The sequence below is a fragment of the Scomber scombrus genome, chromosome 4 (genome assembly GCF_963691925.1).
Source record: "Scomber scombrus chromosome 4, fScoSco1.1, whole genome shotgun sequence".
NCBI lineage: Eukaryota > Metazoa > Chordata > Actinopteri > Scombriformes > Scombridae > Scomber > Scomber scombrus.
The window spans coordinates 13,939,309-13,951,370 of NC_084973.1; the positions used below are offsets into that span (position 1 = coordinate 13,939,309).

Genomic DNA, 12,062 nt, shown 5'->3' on the forward strand with positions numbered 1-12,062 from the left:
TGTGTTCCTCATTTAGTTCTGTACTGTACAGCTGGGGAGCTGTCCAGCGCGCGGCTGCAGTATGCAAATGAGCCTGGATTTGAATGGAGATGGAGGTAGACACAAAGCTCAATTAGAGATACAGAGAAGAGAGAGACGGTGGGGGAGCGTTGAGTGTCTGGAGGGGAGGTGGAGGGGAGGGAGAGGGGGGGGGAAAACCCTTAGCTACTTAATGCCAACCTGAGGAAACCAATGTAGGGACACATTCAAACACAAAAGCGCACACGCATGGGAATGCACTAAAATAGGCAGACATATTTCTAAATTCTTCAGACAGGCAGCTGATATCTGAGGGACTCAGGCAGCTCAGCTCTGTGATGTGTTTCGGCCACACCAATCACACCAAGAATATCCCACATGATCCATATCACACACATCATCAAATCAAAAAGGTATCAGGCAAGCATGTGTACTTTCTCTGTTGTTTAAATCTCAAAGAGATAGAAAAAGACTCTCCCATGTGGCAAAAGAAAAAATGAAAGGGATGGCGGCCATTTTGTTCTTGGGTGTTAGTTGATGCCCAGCAGCAGTATATCACCTGACCCAGCGCCTGCATGAGTGTCCTTGGAGGAGTCTCTGATATCAGCACTGCCACCTCTTGTTGCCAAGGCAACGGCATTGCAACTGGGGGTTGGGGTTGATGGAGGGCAGAATAATTAATATGCACATATGGGGAGTTTGAATGAGGATTTAATTGTATTTGTTGGTGTGTGAAGCTGAAATGGATGGAACGATGCGGCAAAAAATGAGGAGAAGGGAAAAAGAGATTAAGCAAGCTCATTGGTCGGAGAAATCATTTGCATCGTTGTCAAGGTTATTTCCAAATTGTTTCCTTTCATATAAGAAAGTAACTTCATAGATGAGACGGTGGGGGAGGTGGGCCATGGGGTGGGGATTATCCTCCACCTCCTCCTCCTCCTCCTCCTCAACATTATTATCATCATGAATAGTTTACACGGCTGTGTACAGCCAAGGTGATGCTTCACACATCAATCCCTCGGTCAGTGGTTGAATTTCAGCTGAGTTTATGTACATAAATTGCAATCAGTTCATATTTTGTGCCAGAAAAGGTTTCTTATATGTGTCTGAGATATACTACAGGACAGCTAGTGCAGACTTGACCTAGTGTGGATGAGTCTAACTTGATCAGGGAGGCTCAAATATCATTCAGCTGATCTGGTGATAGCACAAATTCCCCCAAGTTTGATTTCCCATAAAACACTGCCTATCAGATGTATGTAGAGGAAAACTTAAATCACAGGCACACACGCACACAGAAACACACACACACACACACACACACACACACACACACACACACACACACACACACACACACACACACACACACACACACACACACACACAGCTTTTTCTGCCACTGTTTCAATTGCATCCAAACATTTCTTCTATAAATAAAGATACTGCAGGCTGCAGCCACAAAATATAAAGAAGAAAAATCTATTTTAGCACAAGATAAAACAGACAAAAATCGGTCATCTACACCACACTGCGGAATTATGTGAAACAGCAGAAGGAAAGGTGTTTGGTTAGACTGACAACAGACGTACATGCACAGTCACGCACGCAAGCTTTATACGCCCTATCAGAGCGCGCACACATGGGCGCACATACAGTAAACGTTGCAGCGCCCTCATCAATAATGCATCAACACTTCATGTTTATGCAATTTACAGGGCAAGACCGAGCGATGGATACTGTAGACGTGAGCCTTGTGCACATTGAACGTAAAGCGTTTTACAAGCATATCACAGACAGAGCTCAGACAGAAAAGTTACAATATTTGACGCCCTGTGAAGACACAGATAAAGATAATAAAAATTGTTCTCAGCACATACCTGTTAAAGCATCATTTCTTTGATTCTGCTTTATGTAGGCTTGAAGGGCTTCATGATAACACCGCACTAAGGAAATAAAACTGTAGCTGTGGTGATATGCAAATTAACGGCTGCCGCTGAACGCAAGGACATTTATTATTCATAAATTACTCATGTTTATGCAAATGACGGCATACGAAAACACGATGGGGGTTGAGTGGCTCCGTAACATAGCCCACTGTATGTGTGTGTGATTCAAATTATGTTGCGCTTTTCCCTCCAAAATGATCCAAATAGGCATTTAACCATTGTCATGAACCAGCTCGGTTATTTTATATTAAGTTTCATCCAATTAATTGAAGGTGGGACATGAAAGCAACTAAGCAGACCCTAATTACAGTATATGAAGTATGATGTATAGGCCTATTTAAGTGAATAAACAGTATTTAATTGACAATTCAGTTATTTTTCCCTTAAGGGTATGTTGATTAATATCCAAGATAATAAAATAGCAAAATATAGGTGGTTGAGTGTAAGGCACCCAGAAAGTCCCAACCTGGGACCCCCGTGATTAATGATAAAAATCTAGATATTCCAGGTTTTTTTAGTTTATTTTTTAATTTTAAATTTTTAAATCTCTTGCTGGCTACTTTTTTGGATCTCATGTTGCATTCGTAGAAAATCCATGTAATTTTGTCCATTTGGTTTTGTCTTCTAAAGTGTGTGTGTGTGTGTGTGTGTGTGTGTGTGTGTGTGTGTGTGTGTGTGTGTGTGTGTGTGTGTGTGTGTGTGTGTGTGTGTGTGTGTGTGTGTGTGTGTAACAGAGAGATAAGAAAGCAAAACTTTACTGAAGAGCACATTTTTTCGCGCACGCATTCCTATATTACGGTAAACCGTACGTCACCAAAAGGGGACGGCGTCGACGTCAGAGAGTAGTGCCACGGGCTCACTGGCTTTTAGTGGTTTGTATTTTTGTACTTTCAGACCGATTTCTACGAGTTTCACTGGATATCAAACAGTGTGTTTTTCACAGAGCTGTCCTCTCTTTTTTATGGACTCGTATATGCTGACACAAATAGCCTAATGTAAGTGAATTGTTACCTCCGCAAACTAACTCTTTCTGTCTCTAGTTGTGTTATTTTCACCTGGCGTGTGTCTGACACATTGGCTCTCCTCTCTTACAGAAGCAGTCATGTTTCACAACAGCTCGCAGAGAAAACACTGGACGTTTAACAGTGAAGACGAGCTGGAGCAGTGCAGATGTGATGCCAATCAGAAGTTTCGTAAAAAGACTGTAGAAAGTGGGAAGGTAAGATAATCAATCAATCTTTACTTGTAAAGCCAAATCACAACATAAGTCATCTCAGGGCAGGTTAATTCAGAGAGATCCAACATTCCCACATGAGCAGCAAGGAAAAACTCCCCTGAACCTCAGGCAGGCCTTGACCGGTTGGGGTTTATGGAGAGACAGAGAAAGAGAAAGGTGAAATAAAGAGGAGAGGAGAAAGACACAGTGACAATCGATCAACATTGTAAATAATAGAAACATATCGGCACAGCGACACTACTAACTCAGCTGTGCTTAAATATTCCATCTAGGCATTGTTAAAGATCTATATAAATGACCATACTTGGAATAATCATTTGCGTCTGATATCGTTTTTTCCTCCTAAAAAGGTAAAAATATATATATATATATATATATATATATATATATATATATATATATATATATATATATATATATATATATATATATATCTTGATGAAATTCTTAAAACATCATGTTGTTCTTCTCCCTCATTAAAAATGAAAGAGATTCTGAATATGCAAATGTTTTTAATTTCAAAGGTTTAACTGCTGGAAACAAGATGTCTTTTACTTCACTGTAAAGTCCATTCTCAGTGTACTGGAGACTTCAAGTTTCCTCATCACACTGGTATAAGTTGAATACTGGACCAGGACAGATAAATGTGAAAACAGCCTTCTAGTGTCAAACTCCACATGGTGAACCTCTAACATTCAACTGTAGGAACAAAACACATTTTTGAGTGGAGGTACACCGGGTCTCTTTCTGTCTGTCTGCAGCCTGTTGTGAGTGACTCTTTGATATTGGAGCGCCACGAAGAAGACGTTTTATTCAGACACTATGAGAGGAGGCTGATGGACTTCTGCAATGCATTCAAACCTGTGATGCCAAAGTCTGTGGTGGTACGTATTGACTTTGTTTTTCACATCATCACAACAGTATATTGTTACCAGGGTTGGGAAGGTTACTTTGGAAATGTAATAGGTTACAGATTACTAGATACCCTATATAAAATGAAATAAATAATGTAACTATTTCAATTACTTGATCAAAGAAGTGTAACTTATTACATTTGATTACTTTTCAAATTTTCTAACAAATCCTTTCAACTGTTGGGGTAAGTGTACCCATTAAGCCCACCAAAATCTTTTTTTTTTCATGGATACTGACATGATTTGTAATCTTATATAATTTCTTAAAGCAATATTTATCCCTCATTACAAAATGTATTCATTAGTTGATATAGACTTTGGAATATAAAATAAAAGATATTTTATGAAAAAAGTCAAAGGACTGACATGGGCATAATTGGTAATGTGACACCATTTAAGTCCATGTGTGCTCCAAATAAGCCCACGTCATGATTTATTGAAAAAATATAAAAAGAATTTCAAAGAATTAAAAACAGTAATATATGTATTCAGTAACATGTTAAATAGTAAACATTGAGGAACAAACCCCTCTACTGAGCAAAATCCTTACTTACTCCCCAACACTGTTTGTTACATATCCTTACCATGTGTGTCTCTCCTGTGCAGGGTACAGCCATCATGTACTTCAGAAGATTCTACCTGAACAACTCCATTATGGAGTACCACCCAAGGATTATCATGTGAGTAGCACTGGTTGGGCTGAGTAATGAGCAGTGGTAAGCGTCCTCGTTTTAGATAATTGTGGTAGTAGACCACCAGCAGATCAAATTATTGAATAAAATCATGAAGTGATAATTTGCTTCCTAATGTGAAAATGCTGGAGCAAATACACCAACTAACCCACACATTTTCAAATTTCTACTCAGATCTCCAACTCATGCAGTGATAAAACTTGAATGAATTAAGTGACACCAAAGTGCAATTCAGTCTGATCATAAGGTATCAGGATTCAACAGTACAGGAAAATTGTCAATATTATGCCATTTATTCATTTTTAATTGCAATATTTTCAAAAACGATTTTGTAGCTGTTTAACCCAACTAACTTAACTAACCCTGACTCAACATGACACCATTTAATAATAGTAAATACTTACTATAATCCAGGCTCAAGTCAATGACTATTATAGTTTTACAAGATAATTCCTTTAGTGATGACTGAAAGAAATGTGGTGCCTTATATGCTTTATAATGTAACTGTTTAATATGCACACATCAAATGGTTCAAACTTTTATTTTATCCAAACCTTTCTGTACCCACCTTCCTGTTTCAGGCTGACGTGTGCATACCTGTCCTGTAAGGTGGATGAGTTCAACGTGTCCAGCAGCCAGTTTGGGGGCAACCTCCTGCAGGAGACCCCAGCTGGACAGGAAAGGGTTCTAGAGCAGATCCTGGAGTATGAGCTGCTGCTAATCCAGCAACTCAACTTTCACCTGGTGGTCCACAACCCTTACAGACCTATGGAGGGCCTGCTCATTGACATCAAGGTGGGTGGGCTCCCAGGGAGCTTTAATTGTACAGTACTCTTCACAGTGTTAAAATAGTGAGGAACAGCCTTCAGTTTCACATCGTCACAATAACTTGTTATACATTTTATCCCTCAGACGAGATACCCTACACTGGAGAACCCAGAAACACTGAGGAAGAATGCTGATGACTTTCTGACACAGGCAACCATGACAGATGCAGGGCTGCTGTTTACCCCCTCTCAGATCGCTCTGACCGCTATTCTGAACAGCGCCACAAGAGCCGGACTCAGCATTGAGAGGTAGATCACTTGTGGTTAAATCAGAACACTTTTATATTTCCCTAAATAATCCAATGAGAATTAGTAGCTTTCTTCACTGGTGAAACAGTTTCAGCGGTATGTAGGTTTCTTTTCTACAACGTTCAGTATCAATAATTGCAAGTAGATACAAATAAGAATGAAATTTTGCTTCATTTTCATGTTTTTTTAAAAATTTATCATGCTGTTCGTAAACCACATGCATGAGGAAAAGTGAATTATTAATCATCACAACCATGTTTGAAATATATTTTTGAGATTTTAAAGTGAAAGAGGATTGGTCCTGAAAATTGACTGGAAAGTTGTGAATTTCTTTTTTTGTACAGTAATTGAAGGAATATATTCTATCAGAGTGAAAACAAAGAAAAATCGAAATGGCTATTGTTGTTGTAATTACGTTGATCATAAAACAATCCCCCGTTGCTTATTGTTCTAATGCCAGCTACCTGACTGAATGCTTGGGACTAAAGGACAAAGAGACCCTCTCAAAGACCTACGAGTCTATGAGACGTGAGTAACTTGCACCTTAAATTGGACACCACAAGGTGGCGATATTCAGCTGTGTTCTGAGTTTCACTGCACTGTGTTTATCTGATCAAAATGAGACTCATAATAACTGCTTCCTCTGCACACCCAGGGATGAAAAATCTCCTGAAGAGGTACGGACTTCCCAAATCAGACGAGGTGAACGTTTACAAACAGAAGCTGGAGAGAATCCATGTTGAATTTGGCACAAGTTCAAACAAGTAAGGAGATGAAGTGGCCTGCTCAAGCAACTAGTGTCATTTTACTTTGCCTAAACTCATATTGTAGTATATTGGTTGTTGTATGTGTACACTTTTGTACTTACGGATGCGGTCTCTATCTATCCCCACACCCAAGTAAACAACTCCAGGCATCGGTCTTATGTAGTAACAGTTTTATTTTAGCCAGGTTGTCGTATCTAAGATGCAAAAGGTTCAAGGTTCAGTATCAGGTAGAAAAATAAAAAGGAACACATCATCAGCTGTATGAAATACAGAAAGGAAGTACAACAGCACGCCACATTCCTTTTACATCATCCATACCATGTAGCACGGCTGATATTGGTATCGCTGACGAGGAGAGCTGACTTTTAAGCTCATTTCGCAATCATCTATCAGTCGCCATTCATCTGTTAACACTTGGTGAGGTCTGTGGTATCTTTAAGTGCAACTACAGTAAACAGTTTGGTAAACTCTTGAGCTATGACAGGCACAGATTCAGACTTTTGCAGCTGCTTGAATCACAAGGAGGCACAATAAGGCCAACCCATAACGACTTTGAAGTTGATAAATCTGTGCGTGGCATGACTTCTCATGATGACTCTACATGAAAACAAACAGTCGGTGCAGAGGTGCGCGGAAACTCCCGTGAAGGCGGGAGAGCAAAGAGAGACTGCAAAATGCATGAAAGCTTCCACCGCCAGGCTTAGAAAGGAGTTCAGGCGATGTTTGTTAAGAGCAGCATATATGTAGGCCCACACACTATAGCAGGTTCCATTCAGGGTTAACACATGCACAGGACAAGTTACAGATATCTCCTATTTAGACTATCTCTCAGCTCTGTTCAGCTATAATCATACACAAACACCTTTTTTTAACTTCTATACAAGCCTAAGTTTATAATATCAACAAAGCAGTGTATAAAAATGTAACAAGTGGTTCCAGTGCGGCGTGGTAGCTCATACACAAAGACAGTGGAAGTTGTTTAAATGGTTTGAAGGAAGAGCTCGTCAAAAAATCGTGTGACATGGGCAAGAGGATGGTGTGTAGAAAGGGAGTTAAGGCTTGTGTCGTCTTGGAGAGAGGTGCTATGTTAAAATTCCCTGATGACAGCAGATAATGCTACTTCAATGCTTTGGATTTGCCTCACCCTCTAATGTCCTGTCCTAAATGTCTTTTTTTCGAGAAGTAAAAAGTAGGGGCTCATCGAGGAGCCCCATCTGTCCGGCTCTATGTCAATCACCAATCGCCTGAGGGAGTGGCAGGCATACCAGAATAAAAGAAGTTCACACATTTCTGCAGTTGAGTGTATCTCAGGTCCATCTTCATAGAAATCATCTCTTCAAGGTCTTGAATCAGTTCAACGCACGGTCTGTGTCTGAAGTATTTTGGGAAGGGGCTTTGGAAGGACAGTATTCAGATATGCAGCAAGTGGGTTTCCCATGGAGAACAGCCATATTGCATTTGTACTGCCAGGAATCTCGGCCACATGCTTATAAATACAAACTGACTTCAGTCGTGCACCTCATGGGGACGAGGCCTAGCTTCGGCGGCTGGCCATCTGCGCGGTCTGACTAGCACACATTGACTCTCTGGTGGAAATCCATACAATTCACATTACCTGGATGGCAGCAGCCAGTGACATGATGGTGCACTCTGTCCTGTAAGATAAAGTGGACATGTTTGTGAAAGGCACATGCTGTCAATTTCAGCATGTATAAAAATGCTACTGACAGCAGGGCAATCAGTCTGTATGTATGTATTCACACATGGTGGGATCTAGTCTAAATGAAGTCACAGCGACTGGAAATGAAGACACACAGGAAGCTACAACTACTAATGGTGAACATGAAGGTGTAGTGGAAACTACATGTGGCATTCGTCACATAAATGAGTGTTTATAATGGATTTGAAGGAAGGGGTTGGAGGAGTTCACAAACAATTACAGCTTGCAGAGATAATGACCTGTTAACAAAAGGTTATTGCTGTTCTGATACATGTTGTTTAACTTCACTAATAGTCAGATTGTTTGTGTTACAGCAAACGAAAGAGAGGCTACGAGGAAGACGGCCATGTATCGAAGGAGCCGCGCTTGACAGAAGAGGTGAGACAATATTTGGTGTTACAACTTGACATCCAGGCCGATAAATTCCCCTAATTGTTTCTTGTGGAATTAACTAATTTTGTTTCATTGCAGTATTTCACTGATGAAGACCTGCTATGAGCATTTATTCCAGTGTGGTTCACCATTTTAAGTTATTCTACTACTTCATTCCAGTATTGAACTGTCAAGTTAATGACGCAGATGACTGAGGCTTTAAAGAAAAAGATGGGAGTGTCACAGTTTGTATTCATTTACTTTGTCAATCTTGGGCTTTCCTTTGTTCTGCAGTAAGAATAAAAATATTTTTCTAAATATTCTGTCTTAATGTTTCTGTGAATTAACAACAGAATAGTATAACAAGCCACACGCTGCTGTGTGCATACTTTTCTCCACAATGAACGACTCCATAATCTACTTTACAAAAACTGTTTAATAAGTGCATGCATGTCTGATACAGTCTGTACTATTTCAAAAATCAGCTGTAAACACTTTTCATTTTACTTGGTGTCTGATTATGTGTCTTGTCTGACATTGCGAAGTTTGAAAAAAAAAAAAAGTAGACTTAACCAAATAATCACAATAGCTGATACAATCGGAGGAAAAAGAATTCAGCTCATCTCACTTATATACTCATGATTCCAGCAAGAGAATTTATTCTTAATATAAAATAACCATACTTTTCAGAAAGACTTTGTTCCAATCTAGAAAACAAAGAGAAAAAAAAGGAACAAATAGACAGAAATGCTAGTTTCAGCACTTTGCGGATATTGTCACAAACTTAAAATAAATCAGTCACTAATTACAGTATAAAAAGCATTATCGCTCATAATCCAGTTACAAGAAAAGGAGACAGAGAGAACTAGCTTCTTCATGTCAGTTTCCTCATATTGAGCGGGGAGGGGGTACACTTTGGCAACCTGTGCTTTAAAAACATAGTGGGTACAAAGAAACCTCTTTTGAAATCTTAATATTTGGCCCTCGTGACTAAGGGAATGAAATGTACCCAGGTCAGAATCATGAACACAGTTTATGAGGGGAAAAAATATTTTTTCCTGTGCATACAGCTCTCAGTCAGTTTTTTTTCTTTTTGTTTTTAAGTACTGCGTCGGTTGTTGTACTTGGCTGTTGTTGCATAGCTCTCTTGTGGCGAATGGGACATGATGACAAGTGGGTGGGGATGAGCAGGACTATCGGAGGAGAACATGATGAGGGACTGGTGGTGGTGGAGGGGTTGCCAAGGTGATGAGGGTAGAGCATGCTAGGTCTCCTCTGTGCTGCACCCCGATGAAGGAGACTTGACGGAAGGATGGGAAGATGGAAGGGGAGGAGTGCAGTACTACCTGTTGCTGTTGGACATGGCATACTGAGCCTGCTTCTGCTGGAGGAGCTCTGTGATGGCCAGCAGCTTTTTCAACACATGCTGCAAAGAAGAAACAGGGATAAGATCAATCTTCTTAAACAGGAGGACATAAATCATGCTGTGTCAACACAACAGTGATTTTTGCATCAGTTTCTGACCTGCTGTGCTCCTCTCTCATTGCTCAGCGTCCGGAGCTCGTCTGAGTGTGTGGCACAGACCTCATGCAGCGCAGCCAGGTCCCGTGACATGTCTGTCCTAAAGTGCTCTGTGGCTTCAGGGAGGTCAGGGACATTCTACAAACGCAGCACATAATTACTGAACATGTCAATTTCTGAATGGCAGATAATAAGTTGATCAAAAGGCAAAAAAAATTCCTCACCCCCAACTCATCCAGAAACATGATCATCCTATGTTTGTTGTTTTTGATAAAAGGATTCACACCCTCCATGTATGGCTCCTGTAATGAATAGAAAAATATCTGTCAAACGACTATAGTAGCAGACAGAACAAATAAAAAACAATTCTCAAGACCTTCTATGCTGGTACATGTCAACTATCAAAACAATACTTATTCTGCATGCTACTGATTTAGGTAAGCACTCTGTACCTTAGCGCCAAATTCAACCAGGTTGGCCAGGTTCTGCACAGACTTGGCCACCAGTGTGAGGGTCCTGCCTGCTGTTGAAGATGGAGGGTCTGCGAGAAGATGCGGTAAAAAACACAGATTGTAACAAGTCACAGCAAAACAGGAAGGTTTTGTGTGTGCTTTAGAATGGATGCTCACCAGCAATGATGTTGAACATTCTGGGGTTGAGAATGGCAGGACAGATCAGTCTTAGAAATACAAAACCGCTGGAAGAGGAACGGATGAGCTAAGTTAGACTTTCAATTAACAAACACTAAGTGACTCGCTAAAATTAAAGTTAATTATTTGTGTTTGTTTACCTCACAACTCTTGTGCGCATGGTGGTGTTTTTGGGCCATTTCTGCTGAACAGATTTTTGCAGACAGCCGTAGATGAACCTCAGTATCCTGAAAGGTCATAACAGGGAGAGAGGGTCTTTTTCTTGACTCTTGCATCCTTGCATTTGTATTTCTTATACAAATGAACCACTGACAGAACACCACAAACAGTGCTGTGTAGGATTGTATGTGCGTGTGTTTGTTCTTACGGTGGAAGGATCTCAGCAGCCATGAAGATCTTCTCCACTAGTTCAGACAAGATATTGAGCAGATGAGCCAGGTTCAGGTTCACATCCTCATTCTTTTCCAGTTTAGAAGGGTTCAACTTAAAAACAAGGAGAGACAGAAACCATGAAAAATTAAGATACATTCATTTGAGTCCAGTAAGTATGGTTGTGAACAATGAGATGAGGAACACTTTCTTATTCTACAGTTTTCTTCAGCAACTGAATGCAAAAGGTGCCTTACATGAAGCCTGTAATAGTGATACTCAGTGTGTTTTGGGTACACACTGATCAACCCTGGATAGATACAATAATATTTGTTATAATTATTCAAATGAAAGAGAATTTAAAAAATAAAATAGTAGATATTTGTTACCACAGGTTTATGAACTCTATACAAGTTTCTAGATTCACATTGTTTTGGCTTTTTTTTGGCAGTGTTGTTGAGAGACTGCACTCATAGGATATAAATGATGTGTATTTGTACCGCAGATAAGTGCTCTTTGTGAGTGAGAGGGAAGTTTAGGGAAGTTATTAGATATTTACCTCACAGGACTGTTTGCTCTCCATGATCTTGAGAATGGTGTCTTTCAGAGCGTGATGGACGAAGGGTGTAGCTGTGGACTTCATGTACTGCTCCATCAGTGTGCTGGCCAGTGTGGTCGCTCTGAACAATGTCGTGGCCTCATCTGGTTATAGGGACATGGTTGTATTTATTTCTTATAAACTACTCAACAAACAATTAGCTACAGGCTGTGGTGTTT

At 40.1% G+C, this 12,062-nt stretch overlaps 2 protein-coding genes across 3 annotated transcripts in view; one reads left to right on the forward strand and one right to left on the reverse strand.

The window, feature by feature from the left end:
- The first annotated feature begins 2,754 nt into the window (after positions 1 to 2,754).
- On the forward strand, positions 2,755 to 9,146 carry ccnh (cyclin H). 2 transcript variants are annotated; one of them, XM_062417225.1, is made up of 10 exons: positions 2,755 to 2,962; positions 3,062 to 3,186; positions 3,966 to 4,088; positions 4,725 to 4,798; positions 5,392 to 5,605; positions 5,723 to 5,886; positions 6,347 to 6,414; positions 6,542 to 6,650; positions 8,688 to 8,751; positions 8,845 to 9,146. In XM_062417225.1, exons 2-10 carry the CDS (start codon positions 3,070 to 3,072, stop codon positions 8,869 to 8,871), a joined length of 960 nt encoding a protein of 319 aa, XP_062273209.1. In that variant the 5' UTR covers positions 2,755 to 2,962; positions 3,062 to 3,069; the 3' UTR covers positions 8,872 to 9,146. The 2 variants fall into 2 exon arrangements, with proteins under 2 accessions (XP_062273209.1, XP_062273211.1); XM_062417227.1 differs by having other exon boundaries at positions 3,065 to 3,186.
- A 23-nt stretch (positions 9,147 to 9,169) lies between these two features.
- The window catches only part of LOC133978882 (ras GTPase-activating protein 1-like), a 28,375-nt gene continuing 25,482 nt past the window's right edge, over positions 9,170 to 12,062 (reverse strand). The window contains exons 18-25 of the mRNA XM_062417224.1: positions 11,845 to 11,987; positions 11,284 to 11,399; positions 11,057 to 11,143; positions 10,896 to 10,963; positions 10,719 to 10,807; positions 10,491 to 10,568; positions 10,270 to 10,404; positions 9,170 to 10,171 (exon numbers count right to left, since the gene is read on the reverse strand). Coding sequence (XP_062273208.1) covers positions 10,088 to 10,171; positions 10,270 to 10,404; positions 10,491 to 10,568; positions 10,719 to 10,807; positions 10,896 to 10,963; positions 11,057 to 11,143; positions 11,284 to 11,399; positions 11,845 to 11,987 — 800 coding nt within the window. The 3' untranslated portion in view covers positions 9,170 to 10,087. The remainder of the gene's footprint in view (positions 10,172 to 10,269; positions 10,405 to 10,490; positions 10,569 to 10,718; positions 10,808 to 10,895; positions 10,964 to 11,056; positions 11,144 to 11,283; positions 11,400 to 11,844; positions 11,988 to 12,062) is intronic.

What these genes read in the sequence shown, in the direction of transcription:
- ccnh (XM_062417225.1), top strand. Translation starts at nt 3,070, where the DNA reads ATGTTTCACAACAGCTCGCAGAGAAAACACTGGACGTTTAACAGTGAA. An exon ending in GCCTGCTCATTGACATCAAG is followed by an intron (nt 5,606 to 5,722) that starts GTGGGTGGGCTC and finishes TTTATCCCTCAG; the next exon opens with ACGAGATACCCTACACTGGA. An exon ending in GCCGGACTCAGCATTGAGAG is followed by an intron (nt 5,887 to 6,346) that starts GTAGATCACTTG and finishes TTCTAATGCCAG; the next exon opens with CTACCTGACTGAATGCTTGG.